At 40.4% G+C, this 26,061-nt stretch overlaps 1 protein-coding gene across 4 annotated transcripts in view; it reads left to right on the top strand.

Moving 5' to 3' along the window:
• The window catches only part of CFAP92 (cilia and flagella associated protein 92 (putative)), an 83,820-nt gene that overhangs the window by 24,525 nt on the left and 33,234 nt on the right, over window positions 1-26,061 (top strand). For 3 of the 4 annotated variants that reach the window (XM_045023351.1, XM_045023349.1, XM_045023350.1), the window contains exons 8-12: window positions 10,341-10,433; window positions 11,739-11,917; window positions 14,342-14,491; window positions 19,947-20,131; window positions 23,952-24,856. In XM_045023351.1, coding sequence (XP_044879286.1) covers window positions 10,341-10,433; window positions 11,739-11,917; window positions 14,342-14,491; window positions 19,947-20,131; window positions 23,952-24,856 — 1,512 coding nt within the window. The remainder of the gene's footprint in view (window positions 1-10,340; window positions 10,434-11,738; window positions 11,918-14,341; window positions 14,492-19,946; window positions 20,132-23,951; window positions 24,857-26,061) is intronic. The other variant, XM_045023352.1, reaches the window with a different exon arrangement.

The raw sequence follows: 26,061 nt of genomic DNA, 5'->3' as shown, positions 1-26,061 counted from the left end.
CCTTGAGCTACTTTTATAGTGCGTTTTGATAAGCTGTTATTTGTGTTTAATCTCTTGTTGCAACTTCTCTAATGCTTCTTGGTTTGCTGTCTTTGCTCTCTTTTAACAATTCTGAGTTCCTGCTTTGTAGACTAAATAGGCACTTCGTAACCATTTACAGTGTATTTTGGCTTGGCAGTATTCAATTTTCATATTTTTATAATTGACAGATAATATTTATATTTATTTTTAAGCATTTTTTTCTATTTTGATCTATTTAAATTTTCACAGTTGCAGGAAGTTATGAACTTGAGTAATATCCAGCATACATACTCCAACAGTTTTTTTTTAAAATACGACCTTTAAAAGAGTTTTTGAAAAGTTGAAAGTGCAAAGTAGTTTACCTCTCAAACAAAATTCAACTTTTAGTACAGACTGATCTAGGCAGAAGTCCTCTTTATGCAGGCATAAATTACTTTTCTGATTGTTAGGCACAAACATTCATGTTTTCAGGATCAGACTTGAACATTTCACAGAAGTTCTTTAATCTCCCATGTGCATTTTAGCAGAATAGAAATTAAATGGCATCAATGGCACTGCATATGAATTCAAAGAGACTGTTAGCTTTGTGTCTCAATGGTTTTCTAACCAATATTTCATTAGTAGGAGGAAGTCTACACTCCACTGACTCTCCGGAGCTGTGTGAGAATACTTCTCAAAATCAATATTAATTCTTCATAAATTTGATGACTGAAAAATGAAACCCCTACAAGAATAAAGTGAATTAACTTAGATAATTTTTTCACATCTTAGCTCATAGAGCTGAGAAGCGATTAAAAAAAAATCCTAGCATATGTCACTATTGCTCTTTTCCATATATATATCAGGGTTGTCATTCACTCTGCAATAAGGCTGTATTAATCATTCATTATTAAACTATATGAAACTCTGCTCCATTTTGAATATGGAAATGAGTTCATTTTTAAACATTTTTTATTTATATCCATGAAATTTATAAAAACAGGAAACAAAACATTTTGCTACATCTGCATGGACATTAATGATTAAAAACTGAGTTTCATTGCAAAACTTTGTGCTGAAAGTCACATGACTGGCTGAACCATCCCCCTATGATACACAGTCAGCAGGCCAGTCCGTGCTTACAGACAACCCCCAAATCTGAAGCAAATACTCACCAGCAACCACACAACAAAAACACTAACCCAGGAACCTATCCTTGCAACAAAGCCCGTTGCCAACTCTGTCCACATATCTATTCAGGAGATACCATCATAGGAGCTAATCACATCAGCCACACCATAAGGGGCTTGTTCACCTGCACATCTACCAATATGATATATGCCATCATGTGCCAGCAGTGCCCCTCTGCCATGTACATTGGCCAAACCGGACAGTCTCTACGTAAAAGAATAAATGGACACAAATCAGACGTCAAGAATTATAGCATTCAAAAACCAGTTGGAGAATGCTTCAATCTCCCTGGCCTCTCGATTACAGACCTATAAGTCTCAATATTACAACAAAAAAACTTCAAAAACAGACTTCAATGAGAGACTGCTGAATTGGAATTAATTTGCAAATTGGACACTATCAAACTAGGCTTGAATAAAGACTGGGAGTGGATGGGCCATTACACAAAGTAAAACTATTTCCCCATGCTTGTCCCCCGCACCCCCAGTTCCTTACATCTCCTTGTCAATTGCTGGAAATGGGCCATTTTCATTACCACTACAAACCAGTTCTTTTTCTCTCCTGCTGATAATAGCTCACCTTAACTGATCACTCTCCTTATAGTGTGTATGGTAACACCCATTGTTTCATGTTCTCTGCGTGTGTATATATATATCTTCCTATTGTATTTTCCACTACATGCATCTGATGAAGTGGGTCTGTAGCCCATGAAAGCTGCCCTGGTCACATCTGGAAAAGAATGTATCTTTCCTGAAAGGAAACTTCCATCTTGCCTCATTTTATGCCATGCACAGCCTCTGTATCCAGGGAGAATAATAGCCACATTACAGTTGGACGCTGTATTTCTTCTCTTAAATTGATTCCAGCAAAACTCTCCAGTGGTGCTGTAAACGCCGGGCCTGGGCTTACTATTATATAGTGTCATTGCTGAGCCCCTGCCTGAGTGCCTGACTCACTGTGTTTATTTCTGCCCTCACAAAGGCTTCAGAGGAAGACTCCTGCGGACGAGCTAATTCCCCACAAGACACCTTGCCAATTTTAGTGAGGCAGTGTGGTTTCCCCACTGCCCTGGAGAGAGACGAGCCCCAGCTAACCTCTCTACACGCCTACAGATGGGCCCACTTCTTATATGCCTTTTCTTCCTGCAGGGGGGAGATCAGGTTTTGTTTCCAATATATCCACCAATAAATCCCAAATGGCCTCTGTGGCCTCCACACCATTAGTCCCTTCCTTTATTCCCCACACCTGAAGGTTCCTATTCTTATTAGTGGTGGTTTCTAGGGTTCCAAGTATAAAAGTATAATTAGGCAGGCCAAAAAAGAGTTTGAAGAGCAACTAACAAAAGACACAAAACTAACAGAAAACTTGATAAGTACATCAGAAGAAGGAAGCCTTCCAAATAATGGGTGGGGCCACTATTGAGATGCTAAAGGAGCACTCAAGGAAGACAAGGCCATTGCAGAGAAACTGAATGAATTTTGTGCATCGGTTTTCACTACGGAGGATGTGAGAGAGATTCCCACATCTGAGCCATTCTTTGTAGCTGACAGATCTGAGGAACTATCCCAGATTTGAGGTGTCAGAAGAGGAGGTTTTGGAACTAACTGATAAACAGTAATAAAGCACCTGGACTAGGTAGTATTCACCCAAGAGTTCTGAAGGAACTCCAATATGAAACTGCAGAACTACTAACTGGTGTGTGTAACCTAGTGCTTAAATCAGCCTCTGTATCAGATGACTGGTGGATAGCTAATGTGACGCTGATTTAAAAAAAAATTGCTCCAGAGGTGATCCTGGCAATTACAGGCCAGTAAACCGATCATTGGTACCAGGCAAATTGGTTGAAACTATAGCAAAGAACAAAATTATCAGATACATAGATGAACATAATATGTTGGGGAAGAGTCAGCATGGTTTTTGTACAGGGAAATCATGCCTTACCAATCTACTAGAATTCTTTCAGGGGAGGTCAGCATACATGGACAAAAGTGATCCAGTAGATTTAGTGTACTTGGACTTTCAAAAAGCCTTTGACAAGATCCCTCACCAAAGGCTCTTAAGCAAAGTAAGGAGTCATGGAACAAGAGGGCAGATCCTCTCATGGATCGGTAACTGGTTAAAAGCTAGGAAAAAAAGTTTTCACAGTGGTGTGGTATAGGTAAATAGCAGGATCTCTCAAATATCTGTACTGGGACCAGTGCTGTTCAACATATTCACAAATGATCTGGAAAAAGGGGTAACAGTGAAGTGGCAAAGTTTGCAGATGATCCAAAATAACTCAAGATAGTTCTGTCCAAAGCTGACTGCAAAGAGTTACAAAGAGATCTGACAAAACTAGGTGATTGGGCAACGAAATAGCAGATGAAATACAATGTTGATAAATGCAAAGTAATGCACGTTGGAAAAAAATCCCAGCTATACATACAAAATGATGGGGTCTAAATAAGCTGTTATTACTCAGGAAAAAGATATTGGAGTCATCCTGGATAGTTCCCTGAAAACATCTGCTCACAGTGCAGCAACAGTCAAAAAAGCTAATGTAATGTTAGGAGACATTAGGGAAGGGATAGGCAATATGATAAAATATCATAATGCCACTCTATAAAGCTCTGGTACGCCCACACCTTTAATACTGCATTAAGTTCGGGTTGCCCAGTCTCAAAATATATATTTTGGAATTGGAAAAAGTTCAGAGAAGAGCAACAAAAGTTATTGGGTGTGGAACAGCTTCCATCCAAGAAGAGATTAAAAGGATTGGGACTGTTCATCTTGGAAAGAGGCAACTGAGGGGGATATGATGGTCTTATAAAATCATGCATGGTATGAAGATAGTGAATAAAGAAACGTTATTTACTCTTTTTCATAACACACAAACCAGGGGCCCAATGAAATTAATAAGCAGCAGGTTTAAAACAAATATAAAGAAAATACTTCCTCACACAACACACAGTCAACCCATGGAACAAATATCCAGAGGATGTTGTGAAGGCCAAAAGTATTGCTGGGTTAAAAAAAGAATTAGCTAAGTTCCTGGGAGGCTAGGTCCATCAATGGCTGTTAGATATGCTGGTCTGGGACACAGCCCAATGCTCTCGTGTCTCTAAGGCCTTGGCTACACTTGCAAATTTGCAGCGCTGCAGCAGGGTGTGAAAACACACCCTCTCCAGCGCTGCAAATTGCGGCGCTGCAAGCGCCAGTGCGCTGTACGTTATTCCCCACAGGGAGGTGGAGTACGGACAGCGCTGGGAGAGCTCTCTCCCAACGCTGGCGCTTTGACTACACTCAGCGCTTTGAAGTGCAAGTGTAGCCAAAGCCTAAGTCTCTGACTGCCAGAAGCTAGGACTGGGTGACAGTGGCTCGATCACTCAATAAATTGCCCTGCTCTGTCCATTCCCTCTGAAGCATCTGGCACTGACCACTGTCAGAAGACAGAATGCTGGGCTACATGGACAATTGGTCTGACCCAGTGTCGCCGTTTTTATGTTCCTATGTTTCAAGCTCTTTTCAAAGCAGTTCATTTTCTTTCATTGGGTCAGATAAAACTACCATCTTATTACTTGCAGTGTTCAGATTTAATTGTTCTGATGGTTTCCCAGTGTGATAGTTTACTTCTAACCCTCACATGAGCTTTGTCATTGAAGATTTTGTAGCTCAAAGGCAAGTGTTGTGACAATCTCTCTTCCAGTACTTAACATCAGCGCTTAGTAACAACGACACCTTACATTTCTGTAACATCTTCTATCCGAGCATCCCAAAGAGCTTTACAATTTTATGCTTGTCATTTACTTCCACTGCTCTGTTACTGATGTTTAAAAAAGGCAATAATCAAGGCTTCCTATTAAAATACCTCTAGTTTTGTACAACCAGCCTACTCAAAATCAGAAATAAATGAAATATGTGTGTCTGGAGGGGTGGTTTTTGCGTGTGTGTGTATTTTTGTCCTGGCTTTATAACCCCACATGTGAATGTATGGGGCTCTCAGGGGAAGATTTGTTCCACAGTGAATCCATGCAGTGGACTATTACTATTTATTGTGTAGTGCCATAGCTATGCATAGCTTCCACATTCACAACTCTGGCCCTGAATCATTAGCCAGTGCATGGATGCTTCTCCATTTCAGTTATTCCTCATAAAGTGACTGCAGAACTGGGACCACTGAGATTTAAATTTCTGAGAGAAGAAGGGAACGGTGGGAAGATTTAATGGCAAGGATAAACTAAAGATTCTTCATGTCCCAAAGAATTAGCTACTGTGGAGCTGCCTGTCTGGACCTCTAGACAAGCAGCTTGCTCCACTGTGTTTGCCGTTAATATTCAGTTAGAATAGGAGACGAGGGAAAACTGCCATGTTTTAAAACTGTCAGGGCCATAGTCTGCTCTCAGTTATTAGTGTAGCTTCATTGACTTCAGGGTTTTACAGGTATAATAGAAGGCAGAATATGACCTGTAGCTTTTATATTGTGAAAATGGGGACTGACCTGTTAACAACAAACAAAAGTGAGCAGTGAAATTATTTTTAGGGTGATTGAAGAATCCATTTAAAAAAAATACAGACAGCCCTGGTATTTATAGATAGATCCATCTACAAACATAGTAAATAGGGAATATGCCTACATTTACCTAATAGCAATTATTATTTAATAGTTAAGCTTTGTGCCAGTGTTTTGAAAGAATTAGCTATCAGAAACCATCAAAAAGCTTTACTTTTGTATTAATACTCTTTGATAGCCCACCTAAGTAATTGTATAATACTACGTTAAACCATGAGCCATATTTGTTACTGCTGATGTAGTAAATTCTAAAAGTTATAGGAATTTAAACTTGCTCTGTGAGGCTGAAGATGTTTCTCAGCTTTGTTTTTGTCCCATTAATCAGGTAACTTGATATTATTTTGGATGCTTAAATCACATAATTAAAGTGTAATTGATGGTTTTGAATCTGAGGCAAACTACATGATGAAAGAGAATTCTCCCAGGAGAGGTAATAAATCAGGTGGAGTATGGCTTCAGAATTCCATAGGATTAGGTATGCTTTAAAACGAAAAAAGTAAACTGTTTCTCTACTAGGTGCTTTTTTTAGTCAACCAAAATGTCTGAGATAGAGTCGTTTGCAGTAGTATGCAAAAATTTCTATGTTTGTGCAAGGTTAACTGAGATTTTAATATACAAACTTCACACTTGTATAATACCTTCTATTCAAGGATATCAAAGGACTTCATAGCCATTGAGTTAACCTTATGAACCCCCATGAGATAGATGGGGAAACTGAGGCAGAGAGGGAGGTTAAACAACTTGCTGAAGTTACACGGAAAGTCTGTTGCAGAGCTAGGAATAGAAAGTATATCTATAGACACCCAATGCTATGCTTTTCTTAATCATGCCAATAAAAAAAATAAAAATAAAAAAAATCAGATGTGTTGTTCCTGTATCAAATTTTCCCTTTTAAGACTAATATGGACAAAAATTGTGATTTTGTTCCTTTCTTCAGTTACCTCTGTGAATCTCCACTGTGTTTATATGTCAGTAATCTGGGAGGTTTTTTTTTTATCCTAGATTCATTTCAGTGATACCTGCATGTATTCATGTTATATCATATCCCTAGCATTTTGAGGGCTGATCTATACATGGAGAATGGCCATAATAATCCTCTGGCTCACAGTCAATTTATTCCTGTAACATTTATACATTTTTGGGGAAATGTTTGTCTAGACTATTTCACATTAATTAGAGGAAAGTTTGAATCCCCTCCCCCCCTAAATATAGTAGTTTCTCTTTAAATGTATATTTCATATAAGCCATTAGCAGATTTTCAAAGCTTCTTACATTGCAGAGCTGATAACCAGATTGTTGTCTTGCTTTAGAAAGCAGTTTATTTCAATGAACAGTTTCACAGCTAGTTGAAGCTGTAGTCACACTAGACATTTGCCTCCCTTTCATGAGAATTAAATGGAAATCTAGCATGTTACTGTCCTGATTATTCCATAGACATTTTCAAGCAACAATGTATCATGTTCCAGTATTGGTTTACTGGTAATGATCCCAGAAAGCCACTCTTCCTTTAGCCTTTTTGGCTCCTACAGCTTTTGTATAGCATAATTATTATTTGGCTGACATGGATATAAATTCAATTTTACTTAGTCTGTAGATCAGATTTTGAAAAACTTAATGCAGCCAGTCATATTTCATGAATTTTATCACTCTTCTTCTGAATGTCATAAGCCATTATTCTTTGATGACTAATAATGCAGGATAAATTCATACCAATAAATCATGTGGCTCCCTATTAAACTTCTGAGAGCCTTAAGGCCACTGTATTTTGTGGCATACCATTGGCTGTGCCTGTGTGTGAAAGATACAAAACTGACACAAAGCAACTGTACACAGACCTATGCATTAGTAAGCAGAAGTGTATGTATGAGATCTGTTTCATGCTCTTGGTATTATGTGGTGCCCCAGGAGAATCATGAACAGGGGATGAATTACACTTTCTGTTAATTCATTTATTATTTAATAGCTCATATTAACTCACTAAGAACGTCGCAAAATATCATAAAAACTAACAATATTTAAATTTAAGCTTCTTCCATCATGTCTAGGCCACTCTGGCATGAAACCAACCTACCCACTGGTACTAAAATCTTCCTAGTATGTACCCACCCACTGTCCAAATGCTCAGCAACATTTTTTTGCTTAGCTTTGTTCATGTATAATGTCCCTGTGTTTGAAATTTTAGGCTCCCACCCTGAAATGAGCTCCATGTGGTTTGCTAGGTAAGAGATTAAAGTCCAGCATCTCCATGGGAGCATTCTTGGAAATGCTTCCAGTTTCATAGCAGGGCCAGTTAGATAGGCAGAACTGCTGGGTCTCTACGTGTGGATGAGACAATGGTGTTCAGAGCAGGCTTAGGAACTGGGGAACCTTTTGGGAGAGGAGGAACCTATACAGGAAGAATGGGCTCCATCTAAACCAAAATGGAACCAGATTGCGGGCATGTAAAGTTAAGAAGGTCATAAAGGAGTTTTTAAACTAAGAGCTGGGGAAAAGTCAACATGGTTTGGATAGACACATCCCTCAGGGGAAGATTTATTAAAGAGCATGCTCTATTCTAGTAAAGAAGAGAGGATAGAAGTTGATACGGTACAGGTAGGAGCTGAGAGATAGAGTCAAATGAAAAGAGTCCCGTTCAGTTTCATCACATGAAGGCAGACAGCTAAATATTGACAAATTTTATAAAGGCTAGTATTCAAACATAAAAAAATCTAAATGCTTAGATGGGTGAACTTGAGTGGTATTAAATGAGAATATTGATATAATAGGCATCACAGAAACTTGGTAGAATGATGATAATCAATGGGACGCAGTAATACCAGGGTACGAAATATATAGGAACATGGCTAATATGTAAGAATTTTCTTGCCACACTGCCTGAGGAGAGGTGGCTGTGCTGGTAAAAGGGGTAGAGCTAGCCCCAAACTACCTGGCATGCATAAGTGCAGATTTGTAAATTTTTAGGGAAGCTTACCTGCCCTGGCACAAAATCTACTCCCCCACCATAATCATGATGATGGGTCAGGGTGAGTAGAATTTTACAAGGCTGAGCATGTGCAAAGTGATGATACCTGTGAGCAATTGGTGCTGTTGAAAGCAGCGAACCCTACAGTGTGTTGAGCTGTCCTGATGTGTGAAATCCTGCCAAACGTTGGCAGGATTCTTTACGAAATAGTTTATGCAGTATCTCTGTTTCTTCTTGGATATCAGGTTGTTATGTATGTGGGAAAGGCTAAGCCCTAAGATATTGAAAAGTGTAGCATGATTGTGGTGGTTTTCATGTTCTGTTATCTCTGTCAACTGTCTCCGGGATTGCTTCCTCCATATTGAGTAGAGAGGAAAAGGCAGAACTTCAGAATACATTTGTTGTCAAAGAATTAACTGTACTCAATGTATTATTAGCCATCATTCAAAGATTTGCTATGAAAATGTGGCTTAGAAATCATTGGACTAGGTATGTGCCTGCAATTAAATATATGGTTAAATTTCTTGAGTCTACTGCCATATTCAGGGTAGACGTTGGGTTTTGCAACATATCCTTGGAGAGAATCTATATTAATAAACATGGAATTTGTGCAAGCTCCCGCCCCTTCCTCCTGTAACTGTAAAATAATTGCTACATAGCAGATTGAAGCTTTCCAGCAAAGTATTTAATAAGAAAATTATCTTAGTAAAAATCATGTGAAGTTTATTCTGGAGCATATATTCTGGATATACTATATATATTATGGATATACTCATGTATATCATGTTTTGATAGATGAGCACTGAACGTAGCATTAATGTAGCATTTAAATTGTATATTAAGCACTAAATAGAGGGGGGGAAGGAGGAAGGTTATTGCATTTTGCCTTTGCCCAGGAGTTTCACTTGCTAAATGGCATTAGCAAAATAGATGTTCTTGGTGGCATTGTTGTCTAATAATTAGAGAAAGGGATTGAGAGCTTGGATTCCTGAATTCTGTTTCTGACTTTGCTGTTGACTAGTGAATATCTGACCATCTGTATAATGGGTATAGACCATCTATATGTTGGGTATAGTACCATTTACTACCTCTCAAGGGTGTTAGTTAAGCTTCATGGTGTTTGTAAAGCATCCAAGGATGGAAGATGCCCCTGTAAAGGTAAAACTATTACTATTTATCAACCTGCCAAGGCCTAAATATGAGGTGCAGTATTTGACCGAGATCCAAAATCAGGGCCACAGTCTTCCACTGAGGAGACTTAATGCTTTGGGATTCATCTGTTTGGTGTAAATGATTCTTTCAATAACCTCCACTTAATTATTATTTTTTTCTGATGTAAAAGTGAGGGGACACTAAATGTGTGTTTAAGGTGGGTAACTTTGGGAGTAAAATGAGTGACAGATGAGAGGTATTGCTAATAAGTTTGGGCTGTTAGTTAATTAACACAGGGCTGTCTAGAGGTCCCTGCTGCACCTTTCCTTTGGGAAAAGATTTGGCTCTGATTATGAACCTGAAGGACTAGAAATCTGGAGAGAACAGCTTTTGGTTTGCATCTTTAATTATTGAAGTATATATCAAATGTGAGCTGTGGTATAGTATAGCAACAATATGATTACTACTGCTACTTTGCACATACAGAGTCGTTCATTTTGAGGATCTTCAAGGGCAAAGTAACATGAGCAAGGTATTGAATCAGATACTAGGAGGAAGTTTGCTGATGTGTCTGTCCAGGTACTTATATGGTCCTCATCACCGTAGTAACCTATGGTGACCTGTCTGCTTTGATCAGCTTTTCATTCATTTTCTGTCTGTTGAACTCTTTAAGGCTTGGGGTTTTATTTGAAACACATGCTGGACCATCTGGCCTTTCCATATTAAGTGATAGAGATTTTTCATCAGTACCAGCTGCTAAGGGTGGAGAAATATATCTGTGCTCTCACACCTTTTCTTAGCATTTTCTCAAGTTTGGGGACAATACACAAACTCACTTTGTTATGTCTCTCATTGCACTGTTTGATAAACATTTAGATTAATGGCTTCAGCCTGCATCCCTTATGAAAAAAGTCCTGTTGACTCCATTGGACCTACTTGGGTCCTTTCTATGTGGACCATTAAGACCTTTATGAAATATAAACTAAGTATGGTCCCTTTTCTTCTGCAGTAGCCAAAATTCAGCTCTTGTAATAGAAATTTCAGGCAATCCCCTCATTAAAATAGAGGTGCAGATCTCTGCATTCAGTGCTCCATATCAACTAAAGTGAAGGGAGACTTGTCTTGCTCAAATGTAGCATTGCATGTTGGGACCTGTAGTCACTGCAATTACACTGAATTAAAAGCTGGGGACCTCTGTGATCTGCTCCATTTAGTGAAAATGAGTGCAACGCTGTGGTTCAATACAGTCTCCACTCAGAGGTTGCCACCAATTTTGGGGGGATAAGGGTGGGCATGCTTGCTCCCAACCACTGTGTTTGATCTTCATGCTCTATCTCTTGGAACTTGTCCCAAAATGCCAACATGAAGTGCTGCAGGCCCAGGCCAATCCTTTGAAGTGTCATGGTAACCAGTGCCTAGGAATCTGGGCACATCTTCTGACTGGTTGCAAGTGACTTAGTGTGGAGGTACAGTATGAAAATGGCTGACAAGCTCTGTCCCACTTGTCACTAATTTGAATCTGGTATGGGATCATTACTAAGCCAACATCAAGGCCATTCCGCAAAGTGATTATCCTCTGATATACTGGGCCCAATTTTCAAACTTAGGTGCCTAAATAAGATGTTCAAGCCAGCATTTGGATAATTAAATTAGCACTTGAGATGGGCACGTTAGCATCATGCACTATGTAAGTCCATGTACGTGCCAATGCAGACTCCGATGCAAGGTTTGAGCATTCTAACATTTTGGAGACCTCCTTTGAAAATTGGTCCCACTCTCACGGAAGATAAGCCATTTTTAAAAACATTGAAGTGTAATTTATACAAATATTTCTCCAAATATAACAGTATCTTTTTTTCTTTTATTTCTTGCACACATTTAAAGTCGTTTTAGTGTTTCGGGAGGTATCGTTTCTAACAGAGACAAAATCCTGAATGAGGGCAATTATTTGAAGCAGAATACAATTGCTGGCTTTTCAGATTATGTGATTCCAAAAAAGCCAGAGAAAACGAAGTTTAGCTTGGAAAATCCAGCAGACCACCGAGACAAAAAAGATCCAAAAGGTGGGAAGTTTTTGAATAATATCTAAAATCAGATTTTAAAAGATAAATGGAACATGAAATTCTGTCTGTGTAATAGGTTTGCGCAGATATATTTGTCGTGTAGGCACGGGACTAGGAATTGTGGGCTCAGCTTTGTGGTCCCAACTATCCCAGAAATTTCCTTTGTGACCTTCAGCAAGTCACTTCTCTGTGCCTCAGTTTCCTCATCTTGCAGCTGTAAAATGAGGATGCTAATGATACTTTCCACTTGGGGTGTTGTGAGGATTTATTAATTAATTGACTCCCTTCTCAAACTTCAACTGTTATGGTAATGTATCTTATAGCAGTAGCTAGAAATACAAGTAGTAATGTTGGCGCTAGAGTAATCATACTCATTCTGAAATTAAGCAATCGGCTTTTGTCATTCCATGCCTGCTACACTCTCTTTGGCCACCAGAGGCCACAGGGTGTAGTCCGCTACCCTACCAATACTGGTCCATGCTGTTGAACAGGGCACCATGGCCTCCTGTGATATTTTTTCTTCTCATTCTTGGCTGATGTCATTGTTCACGTGTCTATGTGTGGCCAAAGAGAGGGCAGTAAAAGATGCCATAAGGGATACTTCAGGATCTGTCGATGCATTCAAGGCATGTAACATGCTGATCCTGTTGACAGCTGATGAGGCATCATGGCATATAGCAGTACACATCTCCCATAATACACATAGTCCAAGGGATACTAATGGCTTAAATAAGCACTGACTGAATGATCCCACACAGTTGTAACATGGTTCTGTCAAACAGAGTTCTGCATCATTGATGCACCAAGCAGTGTTAACCATAACCATACTTGATAGCTGTTTTCTAATGCTGTCAAGCATAGCATAGTTTGGGGCTTCCACAGTTATGGATGGGGCCTTGGAGGAATGTTATAAACAAAGAAACATAGTGCACAGCATGGAGATCACTAGGCAGCCATTTCGTAGCCTGCTTCTGTGCATACAAATGGTCGCAGGGAGGTCAGTCTGCAGCACAGGAGTGGACCTCTTTGAAGGACTAAACGTGGTGCCACATCTGCCTTGTTTTATTTGACAGCTCTGTTTAAGTCCCTCTTTCCCATGACTCTGGAGACCCATGACTTATGTGATCAGTCCCACATATTACATCTTACCCTTTTCATTAGCTAATTCCTTCACAATTAAGGCAGCTGGAGCCTTTTTTTCTATAAGCTTTTGATAAACATTCACATGCATTCCAGCAGGAATTCTTCTTAGTTATGACTTAAGCCTGTCTTTGCTTTTGTTCAGACCTGACTGGATTTCCCCTCCGGTGTAATTTTTGTTAAGTATTGTTAACTACATTTCTTGATGTCCCCCCTTTTAATAATAATAGGAATAATAATTTGCGTTCCTATACCTTCCTCTATCCTGAAGAACTCATTGAATTAATTTAGTCTCACAACACCCCTTTGAGATAAGCAAATACCATTGTTCCTGTTGTATTAGTTAGGAAACTGGTGTACAGAGAGGTCAAGTGATTGTCCTACAATTATAGAAGGCATATTTGGCCAAGCGTGGAATACAGTTCAGTTCTTCTGGCTCCAGTCCTGTGCTGGAAGAACCTGGACCATGAGATCATCCTGCACCCTCCCTTTATTACAGGTAGCACCACCATTATTCAGCACATATTAAGCATTATACAGCACATTATATGATCACAGCCCATCTCCCATTGACTTCAGTCACAGTTGTGAGTGCTCAGCACTTCTGTAAACCAGACCTCAGGATCGCAGGTCATGCACTCAGAAAAGAGGAGCACACAATAATGACCATATGTGAAAAGTTTGGTTTAGGTGGCTTGTCTAGTATCACTTGGAACTCAGTGACAGGGAGAGAAGCACTCCAAGGCACCATTCATCTGCCTCAACCTCAAGACCATCCTTTCTCTTCCTGCAGTCGTCTTCCTCATTCACTACACACCTTCCACCTTCTGCAACAAATTAGACAAGGTTCCTACAGACAGCCTCCATCACAATGCAACCCTGACTAGTTCCCAGAGCAGGTCTATTCTGTGCACTGAATGAGGCAGGTGTCCTATGGAAAAAACAGTATGTGATAATGTAATTAAGGACTGTATAATTAAACATACATACCAGGGGGCCGAATTAAGGTTCGACAGGCATCCTTACTAATTTTCTAACTTTCAAGTGCTTGACTGCAAAATCTTAACATTCGTTTAACATAAGTTTGTGTGTGTGTGTGTGTATAGTATGAAGTAGGTTGTAGAACTGATTTATCAAGTGTATTAAATCACTTGCCTAACTAATTTAGAGTACGTTGTTGAAATCTTACACTCTGGCCGCTACCAGGCTATGCTACCCATTCCAGTAAGTTTGTAACTTTTTGCCCTGTTTCATCTTAAAGGAGTTCTCTCTCACCTCTAACAGGTAAAAGGAAAAGTTCTACTCCTAAAAGAGGCCCTGCTCTTAAAGAACGAAGGCAGAGCAAAGTGTCCAATGCAGAGACCCTGATTGCAGCATTGACAAAGAAGTGTGGCATAGCATCTTTGCAACTGGATCTCATGCCTCTCCTCTCAGGTACTGTTCAGTACTGGGGTGGAGAGAAGGGGCACTATGTGAAAATGCAGGTTTCCAAAGCACCCAAATGCATGCTAGAAGTGACTTCAGGAGTTACCATAGCAGATGACCATGGGGAGCACTGAGGTTCTGGAATGGAAGAGGGTTCTGGCTGGGGAGAAGAAAAATGGTTAGAAAGTTTAGTTGGGGTTTGGACTTGAACCAGGGAAGCCTGACATCTGCCTATAGCTCTGTGTGCTCTGAGTGGCACTGGAAATTAGAGAGTTACAAGACTCCTGCAGGCTTCTAACAATGCAGACATACACTTTATTGGATCCTGTTTGGTTCAGGACCTGTTGGGGTGGAGTGTTATTCATAGGTGGAGAGGTTAGTTTTTCTGCATGTTCTAGCTAGGGTTAGGGTTAAAGTTTGTGGTTCACATACATTGTTCTTTTTCCTGGTTTTCATGCATACTGTGTTCACTCTCTTTGTCCAGTTTTGTTTGTATTGTTGTAAGTAAATATTCCTTTTTTGTAATATTGAGGGAATGTGTTGAGCTGAGGGAATGCCTGACGGGGCGGAATGAGATGTGGATGGGAATTGAGGAATTGCACTCTGTCCAGAAGGAGGAACACAGGGAATGTTGATAACAACATAAAAATGTAGGCCCTGCGCCTACAAAGATGTTGTACGCTTGCTTAATTTTATGCACTGTGAACAGACCCATTGATGTCAGTGGGACTACTCAATGCATAAAAGCTAAGCTTGTGTGTAAGTCTTTGCAGGACTTATATAAAAACTCTACAAATCTATACCTTGGACCTGTTTGGAACCTTTGGGTGGCATCTATGTGTCTCTGTATGTCTTTTCTCTTTCTCTTGATATGGTTGGTTGGTGTGTGTGTGTGTATGTGTGTGTGTGTGTACAGTCAGGCCAATTTGATTCTATTAACGCCCAAAATTAATTATAAAAAATAAGTATTCAGCTTCTCTCTAGCTATTTTTTTACAGTAGCCAAAAGAGCCATGGAGAGGGATAAAGGTTGTAAGATTTATACTTACTCTGTGCTGTGGAAATATTAAGCCATATAAATAAAGATGCTAAATACCATCTCACTATAAACTTCTTATAAGTTTTTACTTTTGTAAAAGAAACAGTTTTTCATTATTTCCAATTTCATATTTTAAGGTTGGGAAAGAGTTTAAGCTGGAAAAAAGGGAAGTGGCAAGTATGTTGGAGGTTTTTATGTAATGGCATTTTCATTCAAAGGGATCATATTTTGAGCCTGTGCTACTTGTCTTTCTAAAGATTGTGGCAAGTGAGGAATGTCATAGGAATTCTAGATTGGTTTAGTTTGATTTTTAAAACCCACAACAACAAGTCATTACTGAGGCCTTGTCTACACTATGGGGGGGGGGAGATCGATCTAAGTTATGTGAATAACGTAGCTGAAGTTGACTTACATAGATCTATTTACTGTGGGGTCCACAGTATGCTACATTGACGGGAAACACTCTCTTTTTGACTCCCCTTGCGCTTCTCATTCCGGTGGAGTACAGGAGTTGATGGGAGAATGATCTGTGGTCAATTTAGCGGGTCTACCGCCAATGCATCGATTCCCTGATAAGTGTAAACAAGAAATTCATGTATGGGAGGGAGCCACTCTTGTGTCATACTCTCAAAGAATGACGTTTTCCCTCTGCTGGTAACCACCCAACATTATTTACAGAGCTGTTCACATTCCTTCTAACTTCACAGTTGCTGCTGCTCCTGGAGCAGAAACCTGAAAATAAATAGCCATGGTAACTTCAGTTCCATTAGAAATACAGGCCAACACAGGTTGGCAAACAGCCTCTGGGGTTGTGCACTTGCTTTACTTGTTCCATGCATACAAAGTAGCTCTTTCCTACAATTTTTCTATTGTTTTGACTTGAAGCTGAAACCTCAAGAGCTTTGATAGATCCACGGCAGATCTTACAGCAGTACCCTTCAGTGTCTTCCTACTGGTATGGCTATACATTTAAAGCTTTACACTAATTTCTTCCCTCCCAATTTATTTTATAATAATTGGAGAGATACCTATCTTCTAGAACTGGAAAGGACCTTGAAAGGTCATTGAGTCCAGCCCTCTGCCCTCACTAGAAAGACCAAGTACTGATTTTTGCCCCAGATCCCTAAGTGGCCCCCTTAAGGATTGAACTCACAACACTGGGTTTAAGCAGGCCAATGCTCAAACCACTGAGCTATCGCTCCCCCCCCTCCTTAATGCAGTTAGTGCCTGAGCTCTGATCACACTGATTATTTGACATACACTGACACATTGACTGCAAGTGAAAGCTCTCCTTGTTTATTTGAACAAAAAAGACGACATGTTTAACACTCAGGTGTTGGGCTTACCCAGCTTCTTGGAGAAGATTTACAGGATTGTAGGCTTTGTTCCAATTTGCCTTCCCCTTTCCCCGCTGCCTCTCTCTGCACTCTTGTGCCCATGCATCTGGTGACCCAGTCACCTGTACAGCCAAGGACGTAATTTCTGCTGCCTATCCTTTGCAGATTGGCTGCTCTTCTGGCTTCCAAGCCCCTCCACCTGGTTCCTGTCTGAGCTTCCAAGCCTCTGGTCAGACATGAGGTCAGAGGGCGCCTTTTGGAGGAGGGGGGGATGGTAGGTAAGGAGGAGCGGTGCTGGTTTTGGAGAGGATAAAGGAAGACATTTTGATGGGGAAAGGCACTGAGGGGAGAGAAAAGGGTGAATGAGAGAGAGAGAGGGAGAAGTGAAAAGAGAAGGAGGAGGGGCACACATGCAGCATTAGTTTGGAGAAGAAGAGTGAGTAGCAAAGGACAAGAAATGAGAGAAAATGCAAGAGAATAGAAAATTCAGAAGAACAGGAGATACCAGGTTATAGAGACACAAGGGAGAGAGAAGCAAGAGATCAGACATGCAGTATGGGGAGATTTAAAAACAGAAAGGAGCCTGGTCCATGATAAATAGGATCAAAACTGTGATGCTGAGAGAAAACAGTGAAGTTTAATATGAAGGTGTAAACACTCTGTGTGGTTTTTTTTCCCTCTCTTTCTTGACCTGCCTGTCCATGCATGTCCCAGTTCTTATTCGGAAAGGCAAGGTGATACCTGACTGGAAAGGAATGTACAACTTTCAGTGCCCTCAACCTTGCGCCCATCAGGTGTCCTGGTTTTCCATTTTGAAATCTGGGATGGTCCAGTGGTTAGGGCACTAGTTTTAGACTTCGGAAATCTTGGAGCACCACAGACTTCCTGTGTGAGCTTGGACAAGAGACTTAGCCTCTCTGTGCCATAGTTCCCCATCTCTAAATGGAAATAATAGGACTGCCTTACTTCACAGCGTGTGTGAGGATGAGTACATTAACGCTCAGCTATTATGATTGATAATGGGGTCTTGTAAGTACCTAAGATAGGTAGATAGATTCTCTTACCAGCTACTTTCCACAGGACCCAAATCAGAGCCAAACTGCTTTGTAATTGCACCAGTTTTTGCACCACATGGCTCTGCTGTAAAGAACTACTTGGTAATCGATGTGAGTGTGATTGCTATCCTGCTGCCTGGCTGTGTTCTGCAGCCTCCAAATCCACGCTTCTCCTCAGCATCTTGGAACAACAGAAATGGCTGAAGATCCTGTCACTGTAAATAGTTTACTGTGATGCCCTTATGTCAAACAGATATTTTAAAATGAACAAAACCAGCAATAAACCTGTATTTTGTTTGCATTGCTAAGGGTTTGATCGCCCAACCAATCATGTCTAGGCTACTGGTAATGACAAATTACGTCTATTTGGACTGAATTTGGGCAAAGCAATTACACCTCTACCCTGATATAATGTGACCCAATAAAACACGAATTCGGCTATAACGTGGTAAAGCAGCGCTCCGGGGGGTGGGGCTGTGCACTCCGGTGGATCGAAGCAAGTTCAATATAATGCGGTTTCACCTATAACGCGGTAAGATTTTTTTGGCTCCCGAGGACAGCGTAATATCAGGGTAGAGGTGTAATACAAGATATTAAAAAGACAATTGCAGTTATAGGCAGTGGTTTGAGGGAATGATTGTATGAAAATGGTCAGTATTTTGAATGCCTACTAAAGCATTTTGTGATGAGATTACATGTTTTCAGTGGGTCTACAAAAATTTTAAGATATTTGTGTTAGCAAAAATACACATATACAAGTCTCAAATGGATGATTTGCCAGTGCCAGTGAATACATTTGCAAAGTTTTTGGGTGCATTTTCAGAAAGCCTGTTAAAAATTTTGCCTGAAAAGCAGGGGGAAAAGCCCTAGTAAAGATACTAATGAGCAATTTTAGCTGATTATTCTAAATCCTTGTCTGCTGGCCATTCTTGTGTACAATTCCTTATTTATTAACTCAGCATTGCCGTAAGTATTTGCAACTTCTGTCATATGCTTCAGACAAACCAAACCTACAGTGCTATTTCATTAATAACATTTGTGGGCTGATGTGCTTGCAACTTAGCTGCTCCTGTATGGAAGGTCAGGCCTTGATGTTAGATATCAAACTTGCTGAGTCCTAACTGAAATATCTACTGAAATATCTCTACTTCTGTTGCCAGGAAGTTGATTCTGAAATAGTGAAAGTAGTTCAATATACATGTCACAGATTTCTATTAAGTATAACATGGTGAATCATAAAGAAAGCACATAAAATAGCTGATCTTTCTTTTCAAAGACACGTATCTATTTGTAACCAAATGTTTAAACTTTTGGTGAAAAAACTCCTTTTAACAAGTATAATAATGGCTTCATATTATATTTATAGTGCACAGTTTATTTGTAAGTCTCTACAAAAGCGGTTTGTACAGTACCTGGCACAATGAAGCCCTGACCTCATTGGGGCCTTTAGTTTCTATTGTAATACAGAGTTACAGGGTTACAAACGCCTTGGGAGTGGAGGTTGTTCGTAACTCTGAAATGTTCGTAACTCTGAACAAAACATTATGGTTGTTCTTTCAAAAGTTTACAGCTGAACATTGACTTAATACAGCTTTGAAACTTTACTCTGCAGAAGAGAAATGCTGCTTGTAACCATCTTAATTTAAATTAAACAAGGACAGAAACAGTTTCCTTACCTTGTCAACATTTTTTTTTAACTTTCCCTTTCCCTTTTTAGTAGTCTACATTTAACACTGTACTGTGCCTGTTTGTTTTTTTTTGGTCTCTGCTGCTGCTTGATTGTGTATTTCCGGTTCCAAATGAGGTGTGTGCTTGACTGGTCAGTTCATAACTCTGGTGTTCGTAATGTTGAGGTTCTACTGTACAGATAATTAATTATAATATTTAGAGCAATTGAAAATACCACTGTATTTCATTTTCAATGCTGCTCTAGTGCCAGCATATGTTACTAACTGAAGCAGTGGTATTGAACAGTCTTTCTTTGATGCAGCTGCTTTCAAAACATTTAATATTTGATTTAATATTTTTTCACAGGGGAAAGGTTAGTGATCAGTCGACTGCAAGAGAAATCCTCTAAGATTTTAGATGCTTATATGACTTTCACTACAGAAGAACCTCTTATGTCTGAGAGACAGATAAGTGAATTAAATCCACTGATTATTAAGATTCATTCTGCTACATGCCTCCCGATGACTCCTGTCCCAATTGAAGTGCTGCAGGTAATGGAGAACGCTGCTCTTTCTGTAGGATACCACTTGTCAGTTTAACCTGAGGTGACTTCATTTAAAATATGGAATAGACTTTTGAACAGGAATGTTCCCTATTTGCCAGGTTGTGCCTCACAACATTTGCAGAACATGCATAAGACATAGACTTCCTGGAAGGAATATGTGGCCAAATTATCTCATTCCATTACATTATGTACTGGCAAAAAAACAATAATCCTATTGCATGGGCCAAAACTTATGGACTGTAGCTTTATACTTCGTAATCATGCTTTCGTTCCTAAGCAGTTTTTTCCCTTCTGATTCTTTGGACAAACAGGGGAACTGTTTGAGTCACAATACCAAGTAGTTTGAAATAGTTTGCTTATAAATTAGTGCTCACAGATCTTTTTTTTTTAATGAAGATGATTGCTTTTCCGGTATTGAGAATTTATTTAACTAGAGAAATTGTGCATGTTTCACTTCTTAGCAGACTAAATAAAATCCCAAACTTTGTATATAATGAGTCCAGTTCACCATTGGTGAGGATATAGCCCAAGAGTTCTGGTCGTTTAACTCTCTGAAGACAAGTAAAGCTTTGTAAAGATTTTATAAAATAAGTTATGGGACAAAACACTTTTCTTTTCAAATGTTTGGATTTTTTAGGCTTTATGAATGATTCCTTTTCAAAAGAGAGAGCCCTTTAGCTGAATAGAGGTTTCTATTAGTTGATATGGAATTAAAGATAGGAGTAAAATTTTACTGCTCAGTTAACCTTAAATACAAACAGCTGCACTTTTAAAAGTGGCCTCTAATACTGCATGCTTCCTTTGTTGGGTGCATATCTTGAAAAACCAGGAGTCTGATGTTTCAGAAATGCTGAGTGCCCAGAACTCCCATTGACTTCTCTTGGAATTATCGGAGCTCAGTACTTCTGAAAAAGTTATAAAATTAGTCGTCACTTTTGGAAATGTTGGTCAAAGAGTTTAATAACCTTACATCCCAAGTGTAGGACTGGGCGGGATCTTGAGAGGTCCTCAAGTCCAGCCCCCTGCACTAAGGCAGGATCAAGCAAACCTAGACCATCTCTGGTATGCTTTTGTCCAGCCTGGTCTTAAAAACCTCCAGTTATGGGGATATCGCAACCTCCCTTGGAAGTCTATTCCAGAGCGTAACTACCCTTACAGAACTTTGTAATGACACATGGAATTCCACGGTGGAATTTCCTAATGCAGTACATGCATGATTTCAGACCAGCTGGCTCTACATTTTTGGAAAGTAACAGGGAAAAACACTAGTAATAACTATGCAACCCAGTAAACACTGGAAGTGAACAAACTAGGTGTTGCCTGAAGGTTTCTAATGGGGTCCAGGTAGCAGAGCAGTTTGTGCCCTTCCTCCTCCCCTACCAAATGTGGTGGCTTATATGGTGACAGACAGGCCCAAGCTCTAGATGTGGTAGTATCAGTCCAGTCTTCAGCAAAGTGTGCATTCCACAGAAACCATCATGGTGCTAATTGACACCTGTGATGAGGAGCCTCAGCAGAGATGCCAAGGAATAAAGTGTCATTGAGAATAAATTACCCTGATTCTTCAAGCCAACAACAAGATACATTGAGAGAGTGGTGAGGGGAGTCCTTGCTTGTGCTGTCTTTGTGGATAAATGTTATTTTGTCTAACTTTTATTGTAGCTATAGGCACTAGTATCCCGTGGGTGTCTATCCCATAGGTAAAACACACAAAGCAGTACAGTAACTCCTCGCTTAATGTTGTAGTTATGTTCCTGAAAAATGCGACTTTAAGCGAAACAATGTTAAGTGAATCCAATTTCTCCATAAGAATTAATGTAAATAGGGAGGGTAAAGTTCCAGGGAAATTTTTTTCACCAGACAAAAAACTATATATTATATAGATATACACACAGTATACGTTTTAAACAAACAATTTAATACTGCTCACAGCTATGATGATTGTGAAGCTTGGTTGAGGTGGTGAAGTTAGAGGGTGGAAGAAGGAGGGATATTTCCCAGGGAATGCCTTGCTGCTAAATGATGAACTAGCACTGGGCTGAGCCCTCAAGGGTTAACACGCTGTTGTTAATGTAGCCTCACGCACAAGGCAGCACGAACAGGAGAGAGGGGAGACAGCATAGCAGACAGAGACAGACACACACCTTGTGTATGGGAGAGAGAGAGAGATAGAGATGCACACTGCCCCTTTAAGTAAGCTGACCCACTCTTAAGTGCATTGTCTTTTTAAGTGGATCAGGAAGTTGAGACACAGCTGCTGCCCCAAGCTCTCTCTATCTCTCTCTGTCTGTGTCCCCTCCCTGCTCTATATAGAGAAGGGGTAAGAGGGGGGAGGGGGACACCCTGACATTAGCTCCCTCCTTTTCCCCCCTGCACAGCAAACAGGAGTCTCTGGGAGCAGCTCCAAGGCAGAGGGCAGGAGCAGCACGTGGCAGTGGGGGGAGGGACAGCTGAACTGCCTGCAGTTGATAGCCTGCTGGGCAGTTGCAGCACAGGGAACTTAGGGGAGCGGGGAGCTGATAGGGGCAGGGCCGGCTCCAGCGTTTTTGCTGCCCCAAGGGGTGGGGAAAAAAAAGCTGCCATGGGCGGCACTTCGGCGGGAGCTCTACCACCACCGCTTCATTCTTTGGTGGCAATTCGGTGACAGGTCCTTCCGTCTGAGAGGGACTGAGGGACCCGCTGCCAAATTGCTGCTGAAGAGCCGTACGTGCCGCCCCTTTCCGTTGGCTTGCAGCGCTGGTGCCTGGAGCTAGCCCTGGACAGGGGGCTGCTGGTCCACCCTGGTTCCAAGCCCCCACCAGCCAGCTGCAACGGGCTGCTCTTCCTGCAAGCAGTGGACAAATCAGGCGGCTGCCAAACACCATTAGAAGGGAGCATTGCACAACTTTAAACAAGCATGTTCTCTAATTGATCAGCAACATAACGACGTTAACCAGGACGACTTTAAGTGAGGAGTTACTGTATTAAAGGACCACTCATAAATATAAACCACTCCAGTCCCCATTCTATCCCTTCTTTAGTGACCTGAGAATAAAGATGGGCTTTTCAGTATACCTGAAGGTTAATAAGGTTCCAGTGGACCAAGAGAGGAGTAAGTTCTAAAGTTGACGAACCTCACACAAAATGCCCTGCTAACTGCCTTGGAAGACTTTAGCAAAGTTTGTGCTTGGACTATAAAATGCAGACTCTAGTGTATTCTGCACCAGTAACGCATGGCACTGGCTTGGGGAGAGTCATTGCTGTTGAGGACAGACGGTATGTCAGATTTTCCTTCGTGCCAGGTTTATACAGGAGTACTATACTGATAATAGTACTTAGCTCTGAAATGCTACTTTAGAGCTCAAAGCATATGATCCCATTTTACAGATGGGCAAGCAACATGTCTGAATGGAGCCAGGGAACTATCACACATTACTCCTGCCCCTTCGATGCCATTTTTGCTCACTTGCTGCTGCATTGACCCCTCATGGTTCTCTCTGCAAGTGCAGATGCAGCTACTTCCCAGTGGTGGACCTTGGTCCATGGTATCAGTTTGCATCCCAAGGGACCTTGCCCTTCAGAAGCAAACTGTTCCCTCAGCATTTCTGCTACTTCAGAATTTGGCTTTTGGTAGCTATGGTGTTGTGTAAAAGTCCCCCACCCCACCCCCGTAGCTCCCTATAAGATGACTGAAGGAGTGGTATGCTGACTGTTTGCAAAAGGAGCGTTTTCAGCATTCGTCATAAGAAAAGTGTATGATGGAAGGCGAGGGGAAGGGAAAAGTTAGCCCTACAGGTATTTCACTTTCTTCCTTGGTTTTTCTGAAGGCGACCTGTGTTCCTGCATACTGCAGATACCAGTTTCACAACCTCCCTCCTCATCAAACGCAAGGGCAAACCCATGGAACTCACATCTATTTTAAGGATGTCAATGTGATTCTAACAGGGACAATCAGTCCTGGGGAATTGCGTGAGTATTTTAAAGGGCCACCTTTGGAGATTGAGGTTCATGACCGGGACAGAAAAATGGCAGAGGACATTAAAAAACCCTCTTTGTTTGGTGAAGAGCAAGATGATGGAAAGCTGAGTCATGTGGGGCTTGTCTCTTACAAACACACAGCCTATAATCCATTTACAGAAAAGGACAACTTATGGCATCCCTATGGGGTAGCTAGAGTCAGTCTAACTGACCTACTTCTAGGTGAAAAGTACTTGAATATCAGCGTGCCCATTCACAGCTGCTCAGTTCCAGATCCTGGCTACCAGAAGGATAGTAAGACTGAAAAAATTCTGGGAGTATTGGGATCAGTGGCTGGCCCTCAGACTTCTCCATTGCCTATGGGACATTATCTAGAATCGGACTCAGTCCTGAAAGTAAGAGTTGAAATAGCTGTGCCGCTAGGTCTGCCGGCAGAAGCTGCTGACACTGACGTTGCAGATTGCCCATATGGTTGCATTATCTATATTTTTGACTACAATAATGCCCCTTGCTTACATGATTTGCTGCAAGAGATTACAGAGATTAATGCTGAAGCACTCCAGCTGGATTCTTATCCCCTACAAGTAATTCAGATGGCTCTTGCTACTTTCAAACTGAAAACCACGACCAAGGAAATTTCTGAGCTGGATATCATTACTGGTTTTCATATACTGGATGGAACAATTCACCTTTTAGTCTTGGAAGGATTAAAGGACAAAGCAATCAAGAGACTGTGGGAACAGCAATTTGATAAGTAAGATAGTTTAATGTTTTCAGTAATTATTTCCCTCCAGATTTAAACTGGTTTAAACAAAATGTTGCTGATTTCTTTTTTCTTTTGTAAAGACAATTGTTTGATTTCATCCCTGATGTTGTCTCTGGAGTTATACAAGATATGAATTTGACCCAATGCTTGGGTCAAAATCTGAAGACTGACCCTTATATCTTTATCAGCTATCTAATAATCCCCTCAATGTATAGAGGGCTATGATTAGAAGAATACTATACATTTACAACACAGCACTTTAGGCTACTATGTATCTTGTATAAACCACACTGTTTTCTTCAGTAAAATTCTAAATAATAGAAGTTTCCTTAAACTTTTCATTTTCCTGCCTATCTTCTGCAATTCAAGTTAGACATGGCCTGAGCTCAAAGTTTTGACTCAGACCCCACCTTCCCTAAAGTTTGAGAGTGTTTGGATCTGCAGTTTATTTGAGCCCATCTCTAATTCAGATGCTGAGCTACATTTCCTGTGTACCAAATCATGTCATCACACTGTTACAATGGCAGGTATCTGTTTCATTGATAACAATTTTTGTAGAAACACATTCAATGGATTGTTAATTAGAATTTCTTTCTCTCTTCTTGGCTAATTGTACAATAACAAACCAATGTACCTACATAATGGAAGACACGTAAGATTTAGTAATTAAATATTTTAATTTCAAGCTTTCTTGAGATTAGTATAAGTGAAGGAGTATACATGTGCTACAATTTTCTACAGGTTCCATGAGACAAGGTACACACAACTATACTTAATACTTTAAACCATTTTTATTCCTTGCCCAGTACTTAAAAAAATGTATTTTCAGGGGATTTTTGTGTGCGTGAAAATACGATGCATCATTTTCTCTCCCGAAGGTCCATAAGGTTGGGGGTTTGTGTGGGTGCATGTATGTTCCCCATTTCCTGCAGAAAAAAAGTACTGCAGCTTGTGTGGACTAGCTTCTTTTTCTGACATTTTGCCAGGGCTGTCCCAAGAAGGATTTCAGTCTCCAGGGCTTGCAATTATATACTGTACTTATCCTCCATATGTTAATGTTAACATTAATGAAATGTTAATGTTAAGAGAAATGGTAACTAATGTTTTTAATAAGCACATCACTTCCTATGGACTTTAAAAAAATTTTTTTTTGCTTCATTCTTTTCAAGATAAACTGCCTATAAGAACATTAG

The sequence above is a fragment of the Mauremys mutica genome, chromosome 7 (assembly GCF_020497125.1).
Source record: "Mauremys mutica isolate MM-2020 ecotype Southern chromosome 7, ASM2049712v1, whole genome shotgun sequence".
Taxonomy (NCBI): Eukaryota; Metazoa; Chordata; order Testudines; family Geoemydidae; genus Mauremys; species Mauremys mutica.
This window is presented reverse-complemented; position numbering and strand designations above follow the sequence as displayed.